At 51.5% G+C, this 24589-nt stretch overlaps 9 protein-coding genes across 9 annotated transcripts; 4 read left to right on the top strand and 5 right to left on the bottom strand.

Annotated features, from left to right (window-relative positions):
- Positions 1 to 60: 60 nt before the first annotated feature.
- On the top strand, positions 61 to 1934 carry GGI43DRAFT_403824 (glucose-induced degradation complex subunit FYV10). Its single transcript, XM_083205837.1, has 3 exons — positions 61 to 317; positions 379 to 918; positions 981 to 1934. The coding sequence occupies exons 1-3, from the start codon at positions 267 to 269 to the stop codon at positions 1614 to 1616; spliced, it is 1227 nt and encodes a 408-aa protein (XP_083061436.1). The 5' UTR covers positions 61 to 266; the 3' UTR covers positions 1617 to 1934.
- Positions 1935 to 2531: 597 nt separating this feature from the next.
- On the bottom strand, positions 2532 to 4508 carry GGI43DRAFT_366512 (CCR4-NOT core DEDD family RNase subunit POP2). Its single transcript, XM_083202470.1, has 2 exons — positions 3866 to 4508; positions 2532 to 3735 (listed from the first exon to the last, which is right to left on the bottom strand). The coding sequence occupies exons 1-2, from the start codon at positions 4322 to 4324 to the stop codon at positions 2725 to 2727; spliced, it is 1470 nt and encodes a 489-aa protein (XP_083061435.1). The 5' UTR covers positions 4325 to 4508; the 3' UTR covers positions 2532 to 2724.
- Positions 4509 to 5066: 558 nt separating this feature from the next.
- GGI43DRAFT_403820 (NADH-ubiquinone oxidoreductase B12 subunit family-domain-containing protein) lies at positions 5067 to 5782 on the top strand. Its single transcript, XM_083205836.1, has 3 exons — positions 5067 to 5132; positions 5209 to 5313; positions 5414 to 5782. The coding sequence occupies exons 1-3, from the start codon at positions 5119 to 5121 to the stop codon at positions 5577 to 5579; spliced, it is 285 nt and encodes a 94-aa protein (XP_083061434.1). The 5' UTR covers positions 5067 to 5118; the 3' UTR covers positions 5580 to 5782.
- A 148-nt stretch (positions 5783 to 5930) lies between these two features.
- On the bottom strand, positions 5931 to 8567 carry GGI43DRAFT_366561 (uncharacterized protein). The gene is made up of 2 exons (XM_083202471.1): positions 8527 to 8567; positions 5931 to 8393 (listed from the first exon to the last, which is right to left on the bottom strand). Exon 2 carries the CDS (start codon positions 7943 to 7945, stop codon positions 6476 to 6478), a length of 1470 nt encoding a protein of 489 aa, XP_083061433.1. The 5' UTR covers positions 7946 to 8393; positions 8527 to 8567; the 3' UTR covers positions 5931 to 6475.
- Positions 8568 to 10731: 2164 nt separating this feature from the next.
- Positions 10732 to 11901, top strand: GGI43DRAFT_433771 (uncharacterized protein; the record flags this gene model as incomplete). Its single annotated transcript, XM_083209791.1, has 2 exons — positions 10732 to 11273; positions 11348 to 11901. 2 exons carry the CDS (start codon positions 10732 to 10734, stop codon positions 11472 to 11474), a joined length of 669 nt encoding a protein of 222 aa, XP_083061432.1. The 3' UTR covers positions 11475 to 11901.
- Positions 11902 to 14155, bottom strand: GGI43DRAFT_366489 (uncharacterized protein). The gene is made up of 2 exons (XM_083202469.1): positions 13185 to 14155; positions 11902 to 13114 (listed from the first exon to the last, which is right to left on the bottom strand). The coding sequence occupies exons 1-2, from the start codon at positions 13949 to 13951 to the stop codon at positions 12277 to 12279; spliced, it is 1605 nt and encodes a 534-aa protein (XP_083061431.1). The 5' UTR covers positions 13952 to 14155; the 3' UTR covers positions 11902 to 12276.
- Positions 14156 to 15995: 1840 nt separating this feature from the next.
- Positions 15996 to 17728, top strand: GGI43DRAFT_422558 (E1 ubiquitin-activating protein AOS1; the record flags this gene model as incomplete). Its single annotated transcript, XM_083208126.1, has 2 exons — positions 15996 to 16260; positions 16329 to 17728. 2 exons carry the CDS (start codon positions 15996 to 15998, stop codon positions 17726 to 17728), a joined length of 1665 nt encoding a protein of 554 aa, XP_083061430.1.
- Positions 17729 to 19146: 1418 nt separating this feature from the next.
- GGI43DRAFT_383339 (uncharacterized protein) lies at positions 19147 to 19539 on the bottom strand (the record flags this gene model as incomplete). The annotated part of the gene is made up of 1 exon (XM_083203372.1): positions 19147 to 19539. The coding sequence occupies one exon, from the start codon at positions 19537 to 19539 to the stop codon at positions 19147 to 19149; it is 393 nt and encodes a 130-aa protein (XP_083061429.1).
- GGI43DRAFT_366461 (uncharacterized protein) lies at positions 19344 to 23533 on the bottom strand. The gene is made up of 3 exons (XM_083202468.1): positions 22919 to 23533; positions 22658 to 22753; positions 19344 to 22464 (listed from the first exon to the last, which is right to left on the bottom strand). Exons 1-3 carry the CDS (start codon positions 23405 to 23407, stop codon positions 19696 to 19698), a joined length of 3354 nt encoding a protein of 1117 aa, XP_083061428.1. The 5' UTR covers positions 23408 to 23533; the 3' UTR covers positions 19344 to 19695.
- Between the last annotated feature and the right edge of the window lie 1056 nt (positions 23534 to 24589).

The raw sequence follows: 24589 nt of genomic DNA, 5'->3' as shown, positions 1-24589 counted from the left end.
TTGCGTGCTGCATTGCCGTTCTGAGCTACCCTGAATCAGAGCCGAGTGTGGCGCCGAGCAGTGACATTGCATCACTGCTAATCGATAAGAGCACCCCAGTCCGACGACATACCTCGCTTCACCATCCTCTCTGACCTGATGATCGCATCTTCCAACTTTGCCAGCCCTGTCGTCGCCATAGGTGCCAATTTTTGACAAATAAATAACAGAAGAACGTTTAAAACGTATATACTGCTGAGCTCGACTCAGCATCCCCGGCTTCCAAGATGACGGACCACGAGAATTCAAGCATCCGACACAACGACCACTTGCTCTTGGTAAAGCTCCTAAGCTCTGCGTTTTCCTACAGGTACCTGATTGCTAACATATTTTCAAAAGGACCAACCTCTTTTACGCCTCCCCAACGAGCTGCTACGCAAAAACTTCCGAGCTGCACATTTCGCCATCGAAAAGGACACCTCGACGCTCAAAACCCTCCTCCGAGACTCGGCGACCGCAGCCCTCTCCGGCCGGGCCTCCCAACAAGATGTGCTGAAGAACCTGGATGCCATGATAAGCCGCATGCGAGGCGTGAAGCGCAAGCTGGGTGCCTACGCTGATGAAGAAGGGCGGCTGCACACTCAGACTGCGGCGCGGATACAGCACCTTGATGAGCTGTATACCATGCACAGCATCGAAGATGTCAAGTACGAGGCTTGGAGCAGGAAGAGGCTGGATCGGCTGCTGGCTGATTACCTGCTGAGGCATGGGTACAATAATAGTGCGAAGGAGCTGGCGATCGAGAAGAATATGGAGAATCTGGTGGATGTCGATACGTTTGTCGGAATGAGCCGGATCAGGGAGGCGCTGCTGAACGGGAGTGTTGCTGAGGCGTTGGCTTGGTGTACTGAGAACAAGAAGGAGCTTCGAAAGATGGAGGTGAGTTGGGAAACAATGCTTTCTCCCCCTCTTTGAACTTGATAACTGACCTATCCTTACAGAGCAAGCTCGAGTTTATGCTTCGATTACAACAGTACATCGAGCTCATCCGGACTCAGTCGCAGCCGAAACTTGTCGAGGCTATTGCCCACGCAAGGAAGTACCTCATGCCATACTGGGGCACGTACCCCAAGGAAGTCAAACAGGCATGCGGCCTCCTGGCCATCCCTCCCGACAGCTCATATGGTATATATAGCGATTTATACAAGAGTTCTCGCTGGAACGAACTCGCCGACCTATTCACCACCACTCACAATAGCCTCCTGTCACTACCGTCCGTGCCATTGCTCCACGTTGCTTTGTCATCAGGACTATCAGCCCTCAAAACGCCAGCATGCCATTCCTCCCATGCCGATGACGTCTACAACGAGACGGGCTCTTCTTCCACGCTGGGCCACGGCGTCTGTCCAATCTGCTCCACTGAGCTCAATGATCTGGCTCGCAACGTCCCCTACGCACATCATACCAAGAGCCACGTCGAACACGACTTGTTCTTGCTACCGAACGGTAGGGTGTACGGCAAGGAGCGCCTGGAGGATTACGCCAGAAAGTCGGGCTTGTCTCCTAATGACGTTAAGGACCCGGTGACTGGGCAGACGTACCCCATGGACCTCCTCAAGAAGGTGTTTATTACTTAAAGAAACACCGCTCGCTTTTTGTATGTGTGGGAGATGCGGGTATCAAATTCACATTTTCGTTCGTTCAGTGTTTCTTTGTATGATAGCTTTTACTCTGGCATTGGGAAATGGATTAGTTTGGCTTTATGGAATAGTTTGGCTTGGGGTTTCTTCATATTAACGGCATAAATGCTTTTTGTGGGACTTTCTGGGAATTCTTAGCATTCTTTCTCTTCAACTTTAGCCCTAGTTTTGCTTTGAAATATGGATATTGAATAGGTATACACGTCCTGTAGAAATCCTCACTTGTTTTGCGTTCGCTTGATTGTGGGCGTGTAGTCATTGCACGTCACTATATAAGTGGAAGAAGTAGATATGAATCGAAGTGTCGTTGAACTCAATCCAATGAATCAATGCAATACTATACAGAATACGAAACTCACACGATATAACTTGAGAAGGAAATGAAAATGAAACAACCTTGTAGAGTTACAGCCTCATTTAACGTATACGTAGAGTTTGCCTTGCCAACTAGTCAAAACTACAACCACTCCTTTCCCTTGCATTGACATTTGACATTTGCCTCCACGTTTTTGCCATAGAATGACTTTTTTGTTGATTTCCCCTCCCTATTAATCCCATTTGCCCGTTTCCCTTTGCGTTTTCCATCCCAATAATCCTAAATTCGAGAATAACCAGATCAATAGAACAAAAGCAAGCAAAGAAGTCAGTCAGACAAAGCATTTTTAAAGAAGAAAGCCATCAAAGGGATCTCTGACGAAATTAGTGATATACCCCGTCTGAGCACCGTTCACTTCCCATTTTCGATCCTCACATTCCATCCCCCTTTCTTCCCGATTCAACTTGTGTTGTTGCACGAAGTTGACGGCGCAGATAATTGAAGTATCATGCCGCCTACTGATGTTTGTAAAAAGAGCACGATGAAACCGAAAAACAGTCAAGAGAGACAAGAAAATGAGACTGAAAAATAAAAGCTGTTATAAAAACACACAACGACCCAAAAAAAGTCGAAGTTAAAAAAGAAAAATGCAACCAAAAGAGATACAGAGACAGAAAATAGGGCTGTCATTCAATACATAGATGAGTGAGACCCTCTAGCAGTAGAACCCTATCTGCTGTTCCCTCCAAATGCAAAATTACCAAAGACGCCGCCTCCACCTCCAGGTGTCATCGGTCCTCCCATTGTAGGCAGACCATTCGTATTATGGCTCTGGGCCGGGGTTGTCGCGAGATGCGCAGGACCCGTATTTGGAGTGCTAGGAGTGTTTCCGTTCTGGTCACCCTGGCCCATCATTGATGGGGGCAAGCCAACATCAGGGATGCCAAGTCCCCAGACTTTGCCGAGATGATCGTCGGGAATCTCGCCGTTGAAAATCCGGTCACGCATCTGGAAAAAGACCTTGCCAGTAAGAAGAGAGTCGGAACCAGCTTGGTGCGCAGACCCGATTCGCTTAATCTTCAGAGTCTCTGCAATATTCTCCAGGCCGGACTTGTGCTCAAACTTCTGCAGGATTTCAGTGGTGCCAGGATCGCTGGGAGTAAGGAGCCCTGAGTTGTGAAGTTTGATGGCATATTTCATCAGATGCTTTACATCATACGTCATGGGGAAGTACAGCTTCATCTTGTGGTCAAAGTCGATCTCGTCGTTTGGCAGGGGCATGCAGATGAGCAGCTTTGTGAGGTAGCCAAAGTCGTAGCCGCCGTGGAAGGATATCCATCGAACGTTATCGAAACATACCAAGCCGGACGGTATTAATAGAGAGGCGAACTGGTGGGGGTCGATGCCGTCGCGCTCGAGGAGATTGAAGTCGATGCCAGCCTGCTGAAGAGACTCAATCGACTTCTCATTGTACATGTCGTCTTTAAGGGAGAATTTGAAGTTGAACTGCCATGAGTAAGGGAATGGTCCTTGCCCAATATGCCGCCTTGTTGCTGCACTGAGTCCCAGCTCGGGGCCGGGTCGCGCCGGTGGTGTCTCGCCATCTTCGTTGAATAATGTAATGCCGATTTGGATGACCTTCAACATATCGACGTTCGTTCGTAGACACTGGTAATGGTAGTCGCTCTTTCCTCTGAAACCGCCCATAGGTCTTGATACAACACCAGGAAACTCCGTGTCCTTTAAGTATCCCCCCTCAGAGTTAGCGGGGTCCTTGTATCAGAGAAATCGAAAGCCAGACAATCGTTGAGAAACAGTGGGATAGCAATGGCTGCTGGTTCGCATATTTCAGTTGTCATCAAGAACTCACCATAGCAATGTAAGGATATTTATCAATGATGTCTCTCAGCACAGCCATCTCCTCTTCCAGGTTGTGTTTCCAGACTTCGCGTATCCTGCCCTTATTTGATTGCTGCGTCCGCATCGTAGGATGGTCCATTAAGGAATTGTGCTGCATCTGGCCGCCGTGCTGCTGCTGTTGCTGCTGTTGTTGCAGAGCAGCGGCCGCGCCCGGCCCATGCGCAAACCCCATCCTTGCGCTCTGGCTGCCGAAGCCCGTGTCTGGGAAGCCACCAGCGCCATTGAGGGCAGCAGCGTTGAAAGAGTTGATGTTATTCGGCGTGAATGGATTCAGCTGGGCGTTGGCATTGAGATACTGATTAGCCCCCAGGGGCCCTCCCTGCGGCTGGCCGTGAGAAGGGAATCCAGGCTGGTGGAATGGCGCGCCGACGCCGGGCCCGCCGCCGAAGGCCCGGAGCTGTGGTGGCATGGGATTGAGAGGAAAGGGCGGTTGGAACTGGCCAAAGGGTGGAATCCCAGGATCGGGATTGAACGAGTATGGAGGAGGCCCAGTCGGAACGAAGGACGAGGGGAGTTGATGATGGAAGGGCAGACGGTTGAAGTGTCCTCCTCGATATCGCGGGGTGATCGAGAGCTGTCTCTAACGTGACGAAGGGGGGCGAGGTCCTGAATCTCCACGGCCTCTTCGGGCTGGCATTGGGTACGAAGAGGGCTGTGGGCGCAAACAAGGGCTGTTGTTCTCGCCTCTGCGGCTGTCAACTCTCGAGTCAATGGCGAGACGCTGGCTCGAGACGGGGAGCGTCGTCGGAGCGATAAGGGTCTTGGCGATAGACAAAGCTAGGTACAGATGATGCGGCTGGCCGAGCAGGGATTTCTCGTCGCCTGTCGTTGCTCTTCTTTTTTCGTGTTTCCTTTCGTCTCTTTTTCTCTCTTCGGGACACCCTTCAAAATAATCGGTAACGAGATACTCGTGTTGTTGATTAGCGCTCGGTGGTTAACTTTGCAGAAGAGAAAAAGTATAAAAATAGAAGAAAAGCTAGATAAAAGAACACGATCACTGGTGGCCTCGTTTCTGGAGGAGGTGACGGAAGCGAAGGCAGTACCGCCCAGCAAATAGCCGTAGATGGCCCGTGCGCTGCATGCCACCTTTTTCGGCCACCGCGTTATTCCGGCCCCCCCAGGAACTACCAGCTGCGGAACTTCCAATCAAACCTCATTCGATATCACCAGCAGAGTCCGATTGCAAGCACCTCAATTGGCACCATGCTTGCGACAAGGTATGGCAATGGCGTTCTGTGGTGCTACTTCTTTGATATAGCCGAGTGACTGACCCTTCAACCCCGCCTCCAACAGAGCACTGCGAATGGCCCACGGGCCCAAGCCCAACATCACCGGCTTCAACATGCGAGCCTTCAAGGAGGCCACCGGCCAGCCCCGATACGATCCTTGGGAGAGAGCGTTGGTCTACCCTTTTTCCTATTGATCTAGTCCAAATTACAAGCAAAGATCGCAAGAAGAGGCAGCGAAGAGGAAGGCTAACCAGAGACGATTCATATAGCGAGGCATGGCGATACCGGGGCACCTTTGGCCGCTGGAACAGATTCAGAACCGCTTTCCCCGGTCTGGGAATCGCCACCGTTGCGTTTACTGGATACTGCGGCTACGAGTACCTCTTCCTGAAGGATGAGCACCATGGCGAGGGTCACGGCGAGGGCCACCACTAAAGCGTTGTTTTGTTCTGCGAGGGCGGCATTGTTGGAAGATGTTTTTTCAGAGGCAAAGCGGTGTGACAGAAGAAGAGAAAGAAGGGGAGAAAGAGACCAAGTGTACATATATCTCTTAAAAGAGAAAGAGGGAGGAAAAAAGAGCTTGGGAGAAGATTTGCGTTGGGCAAAGAATCCACACAAATATAAACTCAATTTAAGAATACTATACAAGGCAGCTCTGCGATATGAAATGCTGAATGCGTGCTTTATGACTGTGCTCACTAACGCTGGGTTGTAGTATTTTTCAGTAGAAAGATAGTTTGCAATAGATGGACTGCAGTAAGCTTAGCTACTGCTACTTGGCACAGAGAAGAATGAAGGAAAAATAGGGGACCAGCACTTGAGCAAAAACAGGAAACTGCTGTATTTGGGTTCTCCAAAAAATGGAAAAATTTAATCATATTTTCCTATCATAAATTCTACGTCTCTCATATAAAACGCTAGTTTTCATTCTTTGCTTTCGGGGATACAACTCCATAGCTGGCGCTCTCAATCTCTTAACATATTTTTTCCCATAGAGCTCAATTCCAGCAGACATGCCTCCCTCCATTGTGTATCGCGCGTATGGTGAAAGAAAGGGGGAATAGGAGAAGAAAAAAAAAGGGTAAAAGGGGGGGATGATGGGGGTGAGATCAAGAGAAGATGAAAGAAGAGAAAAAAATAAGAAGAAGATCAAAAAAGATAAATAGATAAACGAAAAGAGGGACAGGAAAAACAACAAGAAAAATGGTCATCATAAAAAATAGAATCCGACTCCATGTTTCATGCCAGAACATCGTTTCGTAACACCGGCTATTTGTAAGAAAACACCCAGACATGCCAAAAAACTTGAAGATATGCGGGGGTATGAGATGCTATTGCCCAACGCCGTTGACAACGTCCAGGACCTCTTCGACAGCCTCTTCTAGCTCGCTGACTCTCTCCTTGAGGGTCTTGTTTTCGGCTTTCAGGAGGCCCACGGTGTCCCAGGCGATGCTGGCATCTTGGCCCTGGCAGTTGCGACATCCCTTGATGTCCCTGTCGGGGTCAATCTTGAACAGCTTCTGGAAAGTGGTCAACTGTGGTGGTTGGGAGTTGCGGATTGGTCGGTTGGGTCCAAATGTCGAGGTCCGTGAGGGGGGTCCGGACGGCGCAGGACCCTCTACGTCCGAGATGATGCTTAGCGCCGTGTTGGTAGGGCTGCGAGGACGAGAGAAGATGCTGGCGGCTTCGACGCTATCTTCGTCCGTCTCGAAACTGAAATCGGTCTTGGAGGTCTCACCGCTTCGCCTCCATCCGCGTCTGCGCTGTTGGTCTTCTTCGACGCAGAGGTCTTCCGATATCGATCCTTCGGACGGCGTCAAAAATTTATCTCTTGCAGCTGCTCGCTCTTCCATCCTCAATCTCTTCTCCTTGTTCAGTTCTTCCATCAGCGTCTGCATCGAGCTCTCGGTCTCCGCTAGCTTCTGAGCCATGCCCTCCAGCTGCATCTTGAGATGCCGTGTTCTGGTATCGGCTTCAGCTTTTTCATCGTCTATCGCCTCCTTTTCAGCCAGCATTTCCTGGATCGTGGTGGCCTGGCGCTTATAGGCGGTTTGGTATTTCTTGAGCAGGCCAGTCGCCGTCTGCTGCAGATTCATGAAGGCTGCAGGTGAAAAAGTTTGCCCGTCCGGAGGGTTGCCTTTGGGGAAGAGCGACGTTTCGATATTGAGACCGATGAGCTCGTCGTTTTGCGGCACCACGACGGGCGCAGGGGCGAGGGCTTTGATGGCCGGCATCTTGGAGGCGATAAAGGAGAGCGCGGAGTTGCGATGAGACGAAGGAGAAGCGGTATTGGGCCTGTTGCAGTCGCTCGAATTCGTCACGCGTCTATCTTGACCGACTTCTCCAAAAGAGGTGCGACGCGTCGCAAGAGTCGGATTCGGATCCTCGGAATGCGAAGAGTCTGTCGAGTGTAGTGCTGATTGCGCTCCGGGGGCTTGCCCAACTCGTAAAGGAATGTTGCTACTGGTAGTGTTGCTGGAAAATTCTGATCTCGACCTCGAGTGGCCTCTCTGAAGCTTGGGATTCTGCCTCGGCTTCACAAATTGCGACAAGTCTGGACGTCCAGCGCAGTCTTGATAGGAGATGCTGGTAGATTGACGGAGAGGAGATTGTTGTTTCGGAGGAGATGCAGGTCCCACATTGAACAGGGCGTCTCTTCGGTCGACGACGAGGCGAGGATTGGGACGAGAGGTTGCTCGAGGTGTCGATGGGGAGTCCAGGGCCAAGCTTAAGCTCGGTGAGAGAGGAGGAGTTTGAGTCTGCTCATACCCCTGGCCGGGGGTTGCTGGCGAGCTGCCCATTGTACTGCTACCTGGTAGTATTTTGCGCTGGCGCGGTGAAGGATACTAGCAACGGAGTGGAGATTTGGGCGGAATATTGGACCAGACCAGCGACCAGCCCCCCAGTATTTCGCGATCGTTACCGATGCTAGACGGACGCCACAGCGAACTTGTGTCCCTCTAGCGGCGTTACTACAGAATTTCGCTTTGGCTCGAGGCAATCTCTCTGTTCAGGTGCTGACCTGTGGTACTGGCTGTGGTGGAAGAAGTGGGCGCCTGGACGCTTCCGATTTGCCTTTGCAGGAAGGTGAAAGACGACCAAGTCCAGGCCAAAGGGATACTAATCAAGGCGAATTCCTCGACTCGATGATGCTAGGCTCAAGGGACTGGCGCTGGGGAAACGTGACCCCAAGTTTTGGGCGGTCCCTTTGAATCCGACAGTCGGCGCAAACGTCCAGCGTCGATCCTACTGTCGCGAATTAGCATTTTTGGTCCCTAGCTGACGACCGGCCCGGCTCCACCGAAACGCAATTCAGAGCAGTGGGATGGGATGTGCCTGAGCCTGTAGATGCAAAAAGCACATGCTCAGTATGCAGACGTACTAGGATGCAAACGTAATGCACGCCCGGCTGCCAGGGCGCGACGCTCTGTCTTTGGTCAAGCTGCTGCGCCGTCCTGCAGCTTCTATGCACAGGATGCTGTGAATGGTGTAGCGGTCACGCACAACCGACTCATGCAGCCAGACTCCAGTCTTTTTTTTTTTCCCTCTGCTCTTGGCAACTAGAGGTTCCGGGGGGGTCCCCTTGGCTTATTTTTCTTCGCTGTCTGCCGCTTCGCCCCAGCGGATCTCGTTGCTCCGTGGCGACCAAAACAAACTTTGTTTCAATGAGCACGTTATAGCTGATGACGCTTAGACGGCAACTGCTGTGTCTCAGATGCACCCAGTCAATGGCATGTGAGAGGCCGACCTGGAATGCTGATACGCCGGACAGCTACAGTACTTGCTGGACGCCGGACGGCCCACTCGATCAGATGTCAAGCCCTGCGAACAGCTTGTCGGCATGTACTGTACAGCGTGTGCAGTGCGCAGTATGTAGCAGTACCTGCGAGCACGCGGCCAGCATGGATTGAACATGCGGTATGTACAGGATGAGTTTCTGCGTGTCTGTCTGTCACTCGCTCGCTTGCCCTGTCCGTGGATCCGCGGGTCCAGCAGCGTCTCCTCTCTCCCCAGCTTACTGGTGGTGCTAGCAGTGGATAGCAGCTGGACAAGTGTTATGGCAAAGGCGGTCAAGCAGAGCCAGCGCCAGGCACATAAGCAGAGAAGAGGTGAAGAAGAGAACGGTGCAGAAGAGAAAAGAAGAGAAGTGCAGATTCGCGATGACGCCGACAGCGGGCAGGGACAAGGGCAAGGGCAGCAATGCAGCGCTGTTTCACTGTCTCACTGTCTCTATCTGGGTGAGTGTGTGACGGTTCACATTTGCCTGCGCAGTTCCGGCGCCTGGGACCAATGACGGCACATGGACGGGCCTCGCAACGTGGTGGTGGGAAGGCCCTCCAGACCCTCCAGGCCCAGCTGCAATCAATCTGAACCTGACCAAAAGCTTCTGCTGCAAACCCAAAGTATGTGCTCCGTATTGACAATGGCCAGCCACCAGATTGGCCGCCTCAGCGTGCCTGGCTGCTGCACCATCGCTCTCGTCTGGCTGCGTGTGCCTGAGGGGTGGTGGGGGAGATCTTCGGCCTCCAGTCTTTCCAGCCAGTCTGGAGCAGCTCCGAACCTCGAAGCTCGCTAAGCTGCCTCAGGTACATGAGCGTTGCCACCCACTAAGCAGCTGCTGCTGGCGGCGCTGGCACAAGGCGCTCAGCCCGCTGTCGCAGCCGACGCTCCAGCGCTCCAGCGCCCCAGCAGTCTCCGCTATCTGCTACCCCACTCTATATTCTGATGTGCGTGCCATACACGTACTTGACGTACTCCTCTACGCAACTCGTAATTCTCTCAGTGGCTTGGCTTGGCTTGCCACAAGTCTCAGCCACATGCTAGCTAGATCCTATTGATGCAAGTGCAAGAATTCATGTAGTAGTTGAGCAGAAGCTGACTGAAGCCATAGAGGCCTATGTAAACCAATGGATGTCGACAGAGGAAGAGTAATATTGAAAGAACTTCCAATGTAGAGTATGGCTCTGTAAGAGGAATATTGCGGGCTCAGTCAAAGGCTATCCAGCATAGAGTTTACCTATTCTTAGCCGAATTGTTGATTCCCCTCCTCATTTAGTAGTATGTAGGTATATATGTATAAATGGGCGTTTCTTTTACATCATCTTGACTCGCCGTGAGAGTAACCGGCTTGATTCGAGTCTCTTTGCTGAATACTAATAGGATAAATGTAGATAGATTATCTGGCAGTTGAGCCTCTTCTAAAACTCATGAATCGTTTGACTCTTGTAGATACAAAAACTTGATATATATTTCATTTCATTCCGAGCTGCTCCTTCCAGTAACCAAGCAATCTACCATTACTTTCGAAGCAGCCACCACCTTTTTTTCCAGATCATATACATCTTCCATCAACCCAAGCTATCACGAGACTCTCAATTATCCTTCCAAAAGAGGGGAAAAGAAAGCCACAATCATTTTCCGCAAGACGAGTCTATAAACTCAGCACCATCGTTTCCAATTTTCTAGATAGACGTCGTCACTGCCATCCAGCAGAAAGCTCAAGCATACGTTCTCTCTGTCTGTCTCTTATTCAAATCACTTTATAATCTCTTCCATCCACTCCTTTCCTTTCCTTTCTCTTCTCATCATGCCAAACATTACAAAACTCTCTCGCAAACGCTTCAAACACCTCTCTGGCCACCTCCTCACCTACTTTGTCCTATCCTGGTCCGTAGCCAACTTCGTCCTCGTCCTCTTCTCAACAGTTGCCTGGATCACCGCCCGAATCCGTGTCGTCAGCGGGCCCTGCTCAGACCTAGGCGTTGGCTGTGACTTCACCCGCTGGGGTTTCTACCTCTTTGCCGCAATCAGCGCCTCCATCAGCTCTACCACTGCCGCCCTCATGGCCTTTAATACGCTCTTGCGCCCTCGAAACTCTACCCTCGATCCCGTATGGGTCTTCCGCGGCGTCTTCTTCACACTGATGCCCCTCATGACCATGGTGTATATTGGTTGGAGCACCCCGGACAAGCCTCCTGGCATTCTCAAGTTTCCTCGTCAAATTGAATATGTCGGTGTGGACGAACAACAGCAGCTTCCACTCCGTGGTATTGGTGGTGCCTTTATCTTGGAAGTCATGGACCCCTGGAAGGAGACGATTCCGGCATTCGTCGTGATTCATATCAACCTGTAAGCAAGAAATTCATATATTTTCTCCCTATTCTTTCTTTTCTTGGAATGAAATAATGCTAATGGGCTGCCAGTTTCCTCGGAGCCTTGCTCGCCGGATATTCTACCGCAGTCTGCCACGCCCTCGTACCTCTACAATCTCGTACTCATACTTCTGAAAGCCGACGAACTAAAAGCCTCGTTATTCCGCCAGTTGCATGATTTGAAGCTGAAAAGAAGGGGAGCAGGGGGAAATAATTCAGTTCTCAACTAGCATAACATGCGGCGTTCTAAAGGCGGGATTCATGGGTATTTGGGTGATGCTCTACTAATACAGGGGAAATTGGTTGTTAGTGAAAAATTGGTAGTGCGACTTTTACGATAGACGGTTTGTTGGTATGTCCTTAACAGCGTACATTGCTACGATAGTAGTCTCATGATAATAATGATGATAATTAGCATGCATTCGCACAGCTCACGAATAACTTTGAACTTGTGTAAACTGCAGACTAGTAGTATTCATGCATAAGTCGATCGACGCCGTAAAACAACCGCTAATGTCCTAAGCTAGATTCTTACCAAGTACATGTACTTAATAGCCCCTGTTGTAGTCAACGAATTACAAGAAAACAGGCATTGACAGCCCCTGGTACCGGGTAACCAACTCCGAAATGAAAGCAACTGGCATGTTTAAAGCCGTATTCCGAAGGAGCGCACACCAACGCCTCTCTTTGCCTTGAATAAATCCATTCCATCATCAAAGCCGAGTGAGGATCATAAGAGAATAACGCCGCTAGTGGGGAATTAACAACAAGTAAGAAAGAAAAATAAGAAGCACAGAAGAAGAAGAAAAAAAAAGCCCCCCTATGTACCCTGCCAGGCCCCTTTCCTTGCGCCCATAAGATTTTCGTATACCACTGCTCTGTAGAAACTTCGCTTAATCAAAAATAAATTTCAAACTGGCGTGTGCACTCAATGCATTCATCATCGTATTATTCAGCACCCCTTTCTTTTCACGTCACGTTCATCGTAGCTCAACAGAGGGGAAATATCTCGGTCCCGCGAAGCCTTGGGTGATGACGGACTGAACATCAATATTGCTCCCCGGGTCATGAGAGGAGCTCCACATTTTGAGGAGGATGTAGCGGCCAGAAACAGGTGGCTCAAACTTGATGGTACACTTGCTCTTCTTCTTCTCGATATAAAACCGTGCGTGAGGAGAAAGTAAGCTGCCGAGACCGACGGCACGGACGGCTTCTTGTGTGGCGTTGGTATGTGCATCCAGTGCCTCAGAGAGAGAGGCGCTGGGCGCGTTCATTAGATCATGATCCTGGTCTTGGTCGTGGTCATGATCTCTACCTCTCGGTCGATGGATGATATTATGCCGGCGACTATGATGAAGAAGAGGATCATCTGAGGGATCTCGGGGGCTGAAAGGCAGGATAATATCGTCTGCGTCAGACTCTAGATTCTCAAAAGGTAGAGAGCCAATGCGATTCGGAGTCCGGTGAAGCCGTGCCCCATCATAGCCATCTTCATCATCGTCTTCTTCATCGCTGCATTCCGTAGTAACACGGAAACCTGCCATCTCCCTACTAAACTCCTCAGGCATGTCGGGTCGGCCTTCATCGTCACCAGTCCGATATACGTAAGATCTCCTGGCCCTTGTGCTTGTGGTGCCATCATCATGGTGCTGGATAGAAATAATATGACGAGGCTCTTGCTCAAGGATCAGCGCATTATTCGCTTCTCCCGTCCGTGTCCGGTCTCTGGCTGTTTGGCCGTACTGGATTTGGTATTGAGCTGTTCGATTAAGTATATCGTCCTGGTCCATGGTGATGAAGATCATGCCCTCGCGAACACTGGAGCATCGAGTTAGTAGGAGAAATCACCAAGAGATAGCAGTCTCTCCAAGATAACTAGGAAACCTACGGATGCGAAAAGTTGGTAGCGCAGGGTGCCTTTATAATCAGCTCTTGTAGTGTGAATACTGTTCCGCCTTGATGCTGTAGAATGATATTGCACCTGTTCCCCTTGGTACAGTATACTGAATTGTCGTCTTTGAGGATATTCTCAGCCGCGTATGATGAATGGTTTGAAAACATGCCTCCGTCGCAGCTCACAATCTCCATCCGCAACTGGCCCGGGTCTACTTGCCCGTATCTGCCATAGCGAAAGGCCCTGGGGCCGCCGGATCCCATCCTATCTGAGTCCAGTTTTCGGCGTTTATTCCGGCGATTGTCGTCTGTGAATTCATGGGGCCGGAGAGGTTGGGGAATTGAAGTAAGAGTAGGATCTGGCTGATCCAATAGTGCTCTTAGACCGGAATTTGCTCGACTGAGGGATCGACCCAGCTCTTCAATATTGGGCGTCTGGGCGCCCGCGAAGCTACGCGGCTGAGGGTAGCGTCGTAGTGAAATGCCCGTAAGGCGCTCTAACTGGCGCTCCCTCTCTTCGGCGCGACGCTCCGCCTGTTCGTTAAGGTTTCGAATCCGCTCGGCTCTCCGGGCTGCAGCGTATGACGACCAGTGAAGACGGGATAGCGCGCGGGGAGGTGCAGGGACATTCTCGCGACCTCGAGGGGAGTTTAGGGTCCGTTGAGGCGGCAGCGGCGGAGACAGGGCTGGTATGAGCTGCTCGTTTTCGACTCGGGGCAGCCGTGGATAGGAATTCGATTCCGAACCCGATCTTGACGCCATGACAGACAGCTACCGAGGCCCCGGTGAACGTCGCGATACGGGGACACAAATCGTCCTCGCTGTTGAGAGCGATTTGGTGGTTGCCAGTGAGTTGGAAAGATGATAATCGAATCGTCCTGGCGTGGTTGTTCTTGATGGAGTGCCAGGGTTGGTTGCGCTGTTGGGGTGGCAACACTGGATGCGTGAGTTGGGCGGCGTTCAAATGACCCAAGCAGACTCCATATAATCTGCTGTCAGCCCGCCTAGACTAATAAGGTGCGCTGTAGGGTCCGAGTTGGCGCGAGAGGGCGGCAACTTTATTCGCCGATGCTGGGGCTGATAAGACGGACGACGGTCAAGAAGCAGTGCGAGGAGAATAGAAAATAGATATAACAAGGCAAAATAGAATAAGCAAAGTTCAAAGAAGAATATGGCTGTCTCAGGAAGAAAAGATGAACGAATCTGGCCTAGAGGCATCAGGGGACCAAACGTCTTGATCAGCTCACTGTCTCTTTCATCTCTCAGGCAGCGCGGCTAATAGCCGGTCTCAGCTGCTCACCTACTCGTGCCTGTCAGTAGCGGCGGGGTTGACGGCAGCCTTCGCCTGAGAGGAGGATTCGCCAGCGGGAGTAACGGTGGTGTGATTCAGTGCTGTAGCGACTTGAAGATTGAGTGGCTGTTGTTGTTTGAAGCCTGGTGAAGATGATGTTTGGCCGAATTATACTATTCAAACAGTGTAGAAGTGAGAATAAAGAGCATCAAAGATGGATGAAGACTAAAGTATGAACAGTCTGATATGCTGTCGCTGTTCAATGGACTTGGAAGTTCCGGCTTTAGCATCCTGATCAGTGGACGCGGGGTCGGCTGGTGCTAGTCCAGGCACTATTCGGCTCTATGCCTTAGCGGCTCAGAGGCCGACTTGGACCAGCTTAGCGGTGATCCATAGCGGTCTGGGAATATATTGCAAGCAGCCCTAGCAGTGCAACCTCGAAAACGGCTGGCCAATGAGGTCATGCGACTAGCATCAGTCTGTGGACTTTGACTAGGCAATGGAGGATGCATACAGTATTGGGGTAATCCGATGCTATGTGACCTACCTTGACTACTGTACGAAGAATACGGAATACATGAGGTCGGTTTCTCCTCATTCGGTGGAGTCAACTTGGATATCTATTGCTAATTCATATTCGAAATGGCGCTCATATGATATCCCTATGCATGCAATGCATGATGTCGAGCAGCTGGCAAGGAGCCCTGGAGCTTCAGCTGTCTCTGTACTGTAGGTAGGTGCGACCAAAGCTTATGTCGACAGTGTTACTAGCACGGAAGCGATTCAGCTACTTGCGTCGACTATCAAGCTGAATTGGCTTGGCTGCGGAGGCATTACTCATCGCCGCCCACAATTGACGTGCGGTGCAGCCAGCGGAGACTCGGGTGGTGCAACGCAAGCTCGGGATTTCAAGGTTGGCAGTGTAACAATCATTGCTTGGCGTAATTTAAACAAACGCGGCAGAAACGGAATATACAAGGTAAGTAGATATGCTAGGATTAAAGTGAGTTGAAAATACAAGGTATCGAGCCGCACAGAATACTTTACTGGGGCTAGATCTTACTCAGATCGGCCCACTGTTAAAAGCGACATTCAAATTCCGCAGCGATTCAGCCATTTCTCTAGTACTGCTTTAACAGCATCCCGCCCTCTCTAGCGCCAGTCCACCCGCGTATCAGCGCTGCACGGCTACAGGCGAGGCTGCGCTCATTCTCATCCGTTTGATATCTCATCTCTGTATCAACCCGAGTGGCCAAAGGCCCACCAACAAGTTACTCGTATCATTTTTGACGCTGGCCGTGTGAATGCTTTTCTAATTCGCTACCAGCACCAGAGCTGCTTGGACTTACTTAGCACTCTTGGACCTAAAATTCAGCCTTACCAACCTCTCTAGAAGCTCTCTCACGATAGTCCTCACGAGACTTGCGCAGCCTTGCCATTTCTAATCTAAACCACGCCATCCACCTCTCTTCGCTCCCCACATACCTTGAATAATCCCAGGAAACCCGATTGAGTATGGAACACCAACCAAACAATGGCGTCAGCGACGGTAGCACAGCACCCATACCGACCACCAACGGCGGCACAGCTGGACTGAATCCCGAGCTAGCTGCGCCGGATGCCATGGCAGCAGCCATGATGATGTCCGGCCAGGCCTTCATCCCAGATCCCTCTCTCGGCACTACAGCCATGTCAGATCCGTCAATCATGGCCCCCATGATGTTCAGCAACGGTCATGCCGCTGCCGGCCTTGCGCTGCCTGACAAGGCTATCACAGCAGGTAAACTCTCACTCTCACTCTCACCCGCCCTCTGGCTTGCAAACTCCCATCTCACATTTCCTCATCAGACGAAATCGCCCTCTATGATCGACAGATCCGCCTCTGGGGCATGGCCGCCCAGGCCAAAATCCAAAACGCAAACATCCTCCTCATCACCATCAGAGCCTTGGCCAACGAGATAGCCAAGAACCTCGTCCTCGCCGGCGTCGGCTCCCTCACCGTCCTCGACAGCGCCATCGTCACCGAGGCCGACCTGGGCGCGCAGTTCCTGCTCTCCGAGCTGGACAACCCCGTTGGCCAGAACCGCGCCGAGGCTGCCAGTGTGGCCCTGCGCAAGCTGAACCCGCGTGTCCAGGTCATCGTTGACTCGGAAGGAGTCAAGTCCAAAGGCCCAAGCTATTTTGCCAACTTTGACATCGTCATTGCTACGGATCTGGACCCAGATTCATTTAATCTCATCAACACGGCGACGCGCATCAATGGCAAGGCCTTCTACGCAGCGGGCACACATGGCATGTACGGCTTCATATTCAGCGATCTGATAGAGCACGACTACGTCATTGAGCGTGACCTGGGAAATGTCGCCACCGAACTCAAGCAAGAGACGCGTACACGTTCTATCGTCGATGTCAAAACCAAAAAGGAAGGCCCCAAGGTCATCGAATCCGTCACCAAGCGAGAGCTCTACTCAACCTGGTTCCTCGCCAGCGACATCGCCAGCCTGCCGGAAGAGTACACCAAGTCAAAGCGCCGCCTAAAGAGCGTCTCTCCAACGCTGTCCTGCCTGCGCGCCCTGTGGGAGTTTATGCAGATCCAGGGCGGCCGCCTGCCTGGCAATCGCGAAGATCTTAAGCTGTTCACCCAGATTGCTACGCAGAAGCACAAGGCCCTGAGCCTCCCCAGCGAGACGCTCAAGCCGGAATTCCTCCGCAGCTTCCTGCAGAATCTAGGCAGCGAGATTGCTCCCGTCACGGCCATTCTGGGCGGCCAGCTGGCGCAGGATGTCATCAACGTACTCGGACAGAAGCAGCAGCCCATTCAAAACATGGTCATCTTCGACGGCACTACAATGGAGGCGCTCATGTATCCCTTGCACCCGGAAGGCATCCTCGGTGCCAACCTTCTCTCTCTGGGTGGAGGCGTCGATCCATTAATCCACAACGGGGGCATGATGTTACCGCCGGACATGTCCGTCGGTCTCGGCGGCAACATGGTTATCCCACCGCTGGATCCCAGTGCTTTGGCTCACCCGCATGGCATGCCCATGGGCGATTTACCTGCAGTTACGAATGGTCATTTGGCGACACTGTCTATTGCTGCTACCCAGGCCCCTAGCATTCCCGTACCAGAGGCTGTGCCCGCGCCTCCTGTACCTCCTCCGGCCACGCAACCTCAGCAGCAAGCTGGTGCCAGTGCCAGCTCCGATATTCCCACAGACGCACCAACTCAGGATGCCCCTGCAAGTTGAGTAGCATAGATAGAGCATGGGCATGAACGAGAGCGAGAGAATGAGAGAGTGAGTGAGAATCTAGATGTGAAAGTATGACGATTTGATGATGAGATATTATACGATATACAAGACGACTGGACGTTAACAAAAAATTGATTCATGCTTTGATATAAGTGATGAAGGAATTGGAGAGAGGCAGATAGGATACAGAAAAACAAAGGATCAGGTTTTATTTTGCATGTAGGTATAGGATCTAGGTAGCTCACATAAGTTGCACATAGCGTGCCTTTTCAATACAATTTTTTTTTTCTAAGAATCAATTCATAATAAAATCACCCGGATAGAGATTTTAAGAATGCTACAATTAGAATGAACTCTCAATTCTTTTATTCCTCTTGGTCCCTAGAAAATGAACCCAAGTCTCTCTTGCTTGAAAATCCAGATCGCAGCCATCTCGTCTACCTAGATATCATAGGCAGAGTAAAAAAACAAACTAAAAAAACAGAAACAAGAAATAGAAATGCCAAATCCTCCGTCTTTCCATCTATCTCAGCCGTCATCGTAGCATCTAATGATCCCGAGCCCTCCCGAATAATTTTTTAATTACTCCCCTTACCCCTTCCAGCCTCCGTTATGCTACCGAGCCACCGTTGTCCCAAAAGTTTTATCCCTCTTCCTTTTCCTTCTTCCCTCTTCCATCCCATTTTCACAGCCAGATACAGGCCACAAACCACGTGTTTCATTCCCCAAGCTGTAGGTGGCAAATGAAGCATAGGTGGAAAGGGAAAAAGCAAGAAGCAAAGATGGTCATATGGTACAACTGAAAAAAAGAAAGAAAATGGACAAAGCAATAAACGAAGAATCAAGAAGTGGTAAAATACGAAGAAAAAACTGTTCTCGTGTTTCCAACTTATACCAAGCTGGAGGGTATACGAGGCAAGTCATTCCCTATTAGCCACCCAAGAAAAAAATTCGGCCGAAGCTGTCATCTCAAAAAGCGAATAGAGAAATGAAGGAAAAAGAAGAGAAGAATAAAGGTATAATCCCCAGAGTTCCAAGCCAAAAAAGCAAGATAGAGCTCGCTAAAGCACAAGCGCAAAGATGTAACAAGAAACAAGAACGCAATATTGAAAAGAACAAATTCAGAAAAATCCAGATCGTCATTTCTTTTAGACGCCGACATGATGCCGAATTAAGTAGCTGTTGGTATAGCTTTTTGTCATTTGTTTTCCTCTATGGGATAACAAGTCATCTCGTTAGGTATTGTATTTACGTTGCCTAGGCTTGGTCGATAGCTCCCATGACGAAAGGGTATAAGAGGTAATGGTAGTTTCGCCAGCGCGGCAAAAAAAAAAAAAAAAGTATAAACAGATGCACGCGAGTATATACGTCATCCGATGGCATTGAATGCTTGTGTTGGCAGATTATAGCGCAAGTTAAATGTTGGCACTCTCTGCTTGAGATGCGGAGTCAACTGCCGCAGTTGAGGTGCAGATAATGATTTCTTGTTCGGCTTGAGTAGCTGCTGGTGCAGCCTCTCTTCGAATAGCCTTCTTCTTTGATGCTGCCCGGCTAGAATTTTTTGATGTTTTACTCCTTGCGGTAGAATGGTCAGTCCTGGCCGACTGCGAAGGAGCGGCTCTGTCGGATTCCTTAGTTGTAGTTGGTTTGGCCCTTCTGGGGCGGAGACGACGTGATGTCGTGTTATTCTGAGAAGCCGAAGCGTCAGCAGAGACTGTTTGTGCTGCAGATATAGATGGCTCGGTAGAGGGACCAGTATTTTCGTTAGTCTCGGTAAAGAGTTCCTCAAGATCCATATCTTGAGCCATGGTTCGTCGTGGAGGGAGAGGAATACGTCGTGGGAAAAGAGGTGGTAGTTGGGTAATTGGTTCAACAAAGCGAACAGACCAGTTGGGATGGAGCGGCATGGTCTGGGGCTTATCATAGTCTGCTTGAGCAGCTGTTTGGCCCGGCGTTTCCCGTCTCTATCTGGAATCGTCTCGGTCATTTCCCGCTTCCGCTCTATCTTGTTTGTCGGCCTTGCTCCGCTTCCGAGGTTGGTTCACATTCCATCCCCTAATTTGTGTTGGACCAGAACTCGGGAGAGCAGCAGACGAGCCAGTTTCTTTATGATCATAGGGAATGGTCTTAAGCTCTGGCTTGTTTGACCACGCTCGGTGGGCAGGTACTGGAGCAGGCTGTAGTTTGCGATATTTGCCAGATCCAGCATCGGAAGATCCCGAGGGTGTAGAGCGATGGCGGTGCATCGAACTATGCATGCCCTGTGGTGTTCCTGGGGGGCTCTGGGCCATGGGGCCGGACATTGGCTGAGGGTTGCCAAAAGTCGGCGATAAGATCTGAGATGCATAGCCGGGGCCAGATGGTCCCATGTATGATTGCGGCTGTTGAGGATTGGGCAAAATTCTTTCCGATCCGAGAGGCTGCATAGGAGCAAGAGGGGGCTCTTGGGCAGGATAGCCGTGATGGTAAGATCGAGATGGAGCAGGGTTATAGTAGTTACCCATACCGTGCACACTTGGCCTCATCATAGGATCACGCATCATATCATCCTGAACAGGTTGAGCACGGCCTCGAGGTGGTCGAAGCGGTGGAAGAGGCTCAGCGTTTGCGTTGTGAGAGAAGGGCATCCTTGGTGGAGGCTGTGGCGGATAATGCTGTGATGGTGGTGGAGGGGGAGGAGCCTGAGCAACGGGAGGAGGAGCCTGCTGGGGCCAGTAGACAAGAGGATATCCTCCGCTGGGGCCTGGGGGAGGACCAGGGGGGGCTTGTGTAGGAGCTGGGCCGGGTCCAGGAGCTTCGGGTCCATAGTTTGACATGCGGCTGCTTCCATACGCTGGTTCAATGGGACGGCCAGAACCCATATGCATATCTCTTGGTTCCGGCATATAGCCACTATAAGAGTAATAGCCTTGATGCGGTTCCTGAACAGGAGGACCCGGAGGCGGAGGCGGGGGATGAGGATGTTGCTGTTTATACTCATTGGCTCTTGGCGGTGGTGCGTGGATCATAGGCTGCTCAGCAGGTGGTGCCTGATAGACGATGGGCTCTGGTCCCTGAGGGGGAACAGGACCATGAGGCTGACCAACAGGTTGCATTGGTGGAAGCTCTTGCCCATGCTGGGGATTTCGAATATATCCCCCAATAGGCTCCATAGGACCGTGCTGTCCACTGATAGGAGCATGTCCTAGAGGTGCAATGAGCACCATGTCATCGCGCTGGGCTCTTGTGTCGGGTCCGGATTCGGCTACGAGCATCAGAGTAGCTGGTGTCCTGGGTACGAGACCTTCAGGCTCCTGCAGACGTGTCTCGACGTTGCACAACTCAGCCAAGAAATTGAGGTTGAGGCTGTTAGTGTCAGGGGCCGGCGCCTCCTCAGGTTTGGAATCCGTGAAGACATCTCTAATGGCATCATATCTTGCAGGCTTGGGCGCAGGCTTGGGCGCAGGGGGGACGGCTCGTGTAATCTCTTCAGCCTCGACAAATGCAGTCGCGTAAGTGAGGACGGAAAGAGCGGCGAGACCACCTTGGGTTGACTCGGCTGTCTCCTCCTCCGAAACAATTGGCTGTTCATCAGTCGTAGATGAAGCCTCTTCGATCTCAGGCTTGGATTCAAGTTCCAAGGCAGCTGTGCCCAAGGATCGATCGCGAAGCTCCTCATCAGTTGGCAAATACTCTGAGATGGCAACGTCTTCTAAGGGGATACCGTTGATCTTGCAAAAACGGCGCATGGTGGCACTCATCTTCACTCGTACAGGCGCATCAGCCACACGACGGTTGTTAACCGTCCTCTGGTATGAGCGCGAAGCATGAGAGATGCGCCCAGAAGGTTCGGCGATGTATACTACCGGCTTTCCGGGCATGACAAACGGAGTACTAGGTCCTTGTTCGTTGGTGCTGGTAGGCAAGAAGATGCCATACTTTGGATGGACGCCATGCTTTTTGACGAGAGCTTGGTCAAAATCAGATTCCCGGGTGTTGGAATAATCGTACCCGTTGCACCAGTAGTCGAAGTGCATACCATTGCTGTTGGGCGTGTCGAGGTATTTGCCTCGCTTGGCGCGGGTGTGGCCCTTGGTAGAGTCGTTGGAACTATCACGGAAGCCAATGTCCCATTCATCAAATAAGAAGAGACGTGGAGCGAGAAGACGGCTGGCAAGTCCCTTCTCTTTCATGGACGGTCTCTGGTTATACGTGCGGCAACCATGTTCATCGGGTTCTCCAATATTTTTGGGAAGAGGGGGACTCTTTTCGCGAGCCGATAGTTTGCCGTTGAACTTGACGACAGCAGAGGAGGTAGCGCCGTTGGGCATACTGACAGGCTCAGGAGACGCAGGGGCTGACTCCTCTTCTGCTGGAGCGCCCTCGATATGGGATTCAATCTCGGTTGCGAGAAGACCTTTTGCAGGAGCAATTGGGGCAGCCTGCAGAAGCTGGCTATCAAAGTTACTGCGAGTTGACTTCTTTGGTGTCGGCTGGCCTTCTGGCTGATCTTGGGCGCGGCGTTTGTTACTGCCTCGGCCACGGCCTCTGCCTCCTCGGGAGCCGGAAGAGCTCGCGGCAGCCGCAATGGCAGCAGCAGCCTCAGCATTGCGGGCCCTTTGCCACATGTCAGTGCCCTCAACTCGTGAGGGATAGGGGACCAAGTGGCCATCTTGGTAGCACTCATAGATGCCGAAGTCATCGTCGAGAGATTTGTCAGAGATGACTTTATACTCATATTGGTCATCACGAACCTGAAGGGAAGTCGTGTTAGTGAAAAGTTTCTCGATGATATGATTAATAAACAGGTAAGTGGTAATAAATCCACAAGAAGAAAGCCGGTAAGAGGCTGTAAAATGTGGCCGGAATAGAGGAAAGCTAGTTTGACTATGACTAATACAAAAAAAAAATAGATGAAAGAAAAGAAGAGAATAGCCATGTACTTACATCAACTGGAAGATCTTTTGATACCAGTGTAGAAAGGATACGAAGACGGTTAGCTTGACCGTCGTCGAATCGTTCTGTAACATCCTCAAGGCCATTCTGAGGGACAAAGAAAGTCAGCTTCAAGATACTCTTAGAGAAAAAGATGATGAAGAAAGTAAGAAAGGAAGGTGATATCTCTTTGTAGAGATGCACCGGAACAGAACAGTGATGCTGTTCAGGGATGGATGTTCGGTAAGCAGGGATAAACAAAGATAAGCATACCTCAAATTCCTGTTTTAGAACATACTGCTCAGCGCTGTAAGTGCCTTCGGCGAGACTCAGATTGGCATCGAGCTGGCGGTTGAAAAGATCTAGCTTCTTAGCCAGCCTTTGATTCAGCTCCAGCACGACAGGCCAGTGCTCCGGGGCAAATCGATGGCCGTCTGACTTCTGCAGCAGCTCCTCGATGCTCCGGTCAGCGAGCTCCTGCAGAGCGGGCTTGAGGGCATGAGCCACGGCTTGGTAGGTGGCCTTGAGATCTCTCTGGCGCTCATAGGCGGCCTGGACGCGAGAGTCTGCAAAGCTCTTGGCTCGGCCTCTTCGAGTGCCTCCACGGCCAGCCTTGTTGAAATTTGCTTTGGACACGCCTGAAGCAGAAGAAGCACCGCCTCGACCGCCACCTCGGCCTCGGCCAGCACGGCCACCGCGCCCACCTCTGCCGCGCCCACGAGTGGCTGGCTCCCGAGCGGGCGATTCATTCTCAGTAGCCATGATGAGGGATGAGCCCAATCATGTACACTGCGACTGAGAATGAGAGGATGGAGGTGCTGATGTGAAGGGATGTGCAGCGGTTGTGTTGGGTGTGTGTTAGATGAAGAGAAAGAGGCGTAAAAATGGTTAAGTGTGTGAGAACCGGGGTCAGACCAGCCAACCAAGTTCGTCAGTAAGCCAGAAGAGCACGCGCGCCGCGCCGTGCCGAATAAAAAAAGAACAGCTTCACGACGAAAGGAAAAGAGACTCGGATTCAGCGGGAAGCGCTCATCCAGTGTGCAGAGAAATGAAGATGTGCTGGATGCAGGAGCCGAGCCCGGGAAAAGACTTGCTGGCGCGGTGTTGATGGTTTTGGAGAGCAGTGTTTGAAAGAAAAAAGGGTCTGGTTGGTACTAGAGGTGATGTGCATGGACGGTACGAGTACGTACACAGGAAGCACTAAGGCCGGGGAGTACCTTTTTTACCGTTTGGGGGGTGAAAGGAACCTTAATGCTTAGAGAGGCGTCTACTGCAATAGGCCGGACGAGCAAAAAAGGCTGGGCAGCGCAAGGATTTGCGGCCGGCTTGGCTGACAGCTGGCCGTGCAGCACCACAATGGGCAGGATGCAGAGACAATAGCGACGACGGCAGCAGTCATGCAGCCGCAGCAGAGCAATAAGTGAAGCGGCCGTGAAAGGGTTTTTGACGGGGTGAAGCGTGCAAGAAAACGCGGCAGCGCTGGCTGCGAGCGACGAAAAAGGTGCGGCCAGTCCCTTTTCTGGGCCCCCCTCAGCCTTGGCCCCGGCCCAACCGCCAGCACAGTGACTTTTGGCAGCGCACCGCAGCGCAAGGCTAAAGTGGGCGCCCGGTCACTGCGAGGTACCGTCGACTTTGCACCCCAGCGCACCGCAGCCACTCAAGGCAGCTGCTTTCAGCGAGTGACGCCCCGTGATTGGCGGCCGGGCTCTCAGGAACGTCGCGCTAAGCCGCTTTTGTGCACAATGGCCTTATTCTCGCGCTGCTGATTGGCGCGGAGGTCGTGAATCTCCGGTTGCCGCGCTGGAGCGGGCTGCTGGGGGGCGCTCTGGCTGGCGGCAGGTACCGGTGACTTGCAGGGACCCGGGCCAGACAGGACGAGCAAACGAAAACTCCTGTTCACCGCACAGCGGAGAGGTGCAGCTGCGAGACTTCAGTATGCGCTCA

This window comes from Trichoderma evansii, assembly GCF_050947405.1.
Source record: "Trichoderma evansii strain SZMC 28006 chromosome Unknown GGI43scaffold_8, whole genome shotgun sequence".
Classification (NCBI taxonomy): Eukaryota; Fungi; Ascomycota; class Sordariomycetes; order Hypocreales; family Hypocreaceae; genus Trichoderma; species Trichoderma evansii.
The sequence above is the reverse complement of the archived record's forward strand: the minus strand, read 5'-3'. Positions and strand labels throughout refer to the sequence as shown.

Excerpts from the sequence above, each read along its gene's own strand:
- GGI43DRAFT_403824 (XM_083205837.1), top strand. The coding sequence starts at position 267 with ATGACGGACCACGAGAATTCAAGCATCCGACACAACGACCACTTGCTC. Across the intron at positions 318-378 it reads ACAACGACCACTTGCTCTTG|GACCAACCTCTTTTACGCCT; the intron begins GTAAAGCTCCTA and ends TATTTTCAAAAG. Across the intron at positions 919-980 it reads AGGAGCTTCGAAAGATGGAG|AGCAAGCTCGAGTTTATGCT; the intron begins GTGAGTTGGGAA and ends CTATCCTTACAG.
- GGI43DRAFT_366512 (XM_083202470.1), bottom strand. The coding sequence starts at position 4,324 with ATGCCACCACAGCTCCGGGCCTTCGGCGGCGGGCCCGGCGTCGGCGCG. Across the intron at positions 3,736-3,865 it reads AATATCCTTACATTGCTATG|GACACGGAGTTTCCTGGTGT; the intron begins GTGAGTTCTTGA and ends GGATACTTAAAG.
- GGI43DRAFT_403820 (XM_083205836.1), top strand. Across the intron at positions 5,314-5,413 it reads TACGATCCTTGGGAGAGAGC|CGAGGCATGGCGATACCGGG; the intron begins GTTGGTCTACCC and ends CGATTCATATAG.
- GGI43DRAFT_366561 (XM_083202471.1), bottom strand. The coding sequence starts at position 7,945 with ATGGGCAGCTCGCCAGCAACCCCCGGCCAGGGGTATGAGCAGACTCAA.
- GGI43DRAFT_366489 (XM_083202469.1), bottom strand. The coding sequence starts at position 13,951 with ATGGCGTCAAGATCGGGTTCGGAATCGAATTCCTATCCACGGCTGCCC. Across the intron at positions 13,115-13,184 it reads GCTACCAACTTTTCGCATCC|TGTTCGCGAGGGCATGATCT; the intron begins GTAGGTTTCCTA and ends TCGATGCTCCAG.
- GGI43DRAFT_366461 (XM_083202468.1), bottom strand. The coding sequence starts at position 23,407 with ATGGCTACTGAGAATGAATCGCCCGCTCGGGAGCCAGCCACTCGTGGG. Across the intron at positions 22,754-22,918 it reads TTCTAAAACAGGAATTTGAG|AATGGCCTTGAGGATGTTAC; the intron begins GTATGCTTATCT and ends TTTGTCCCTCAG. Across the intron at positions 22,465-22,657 it reads CAAAAGATCTTCCAGTTGAT|GTTCGTGATGACCAATATGA; the intron begins GTAAGTACATGG and ends ACTTCCCTTCAG.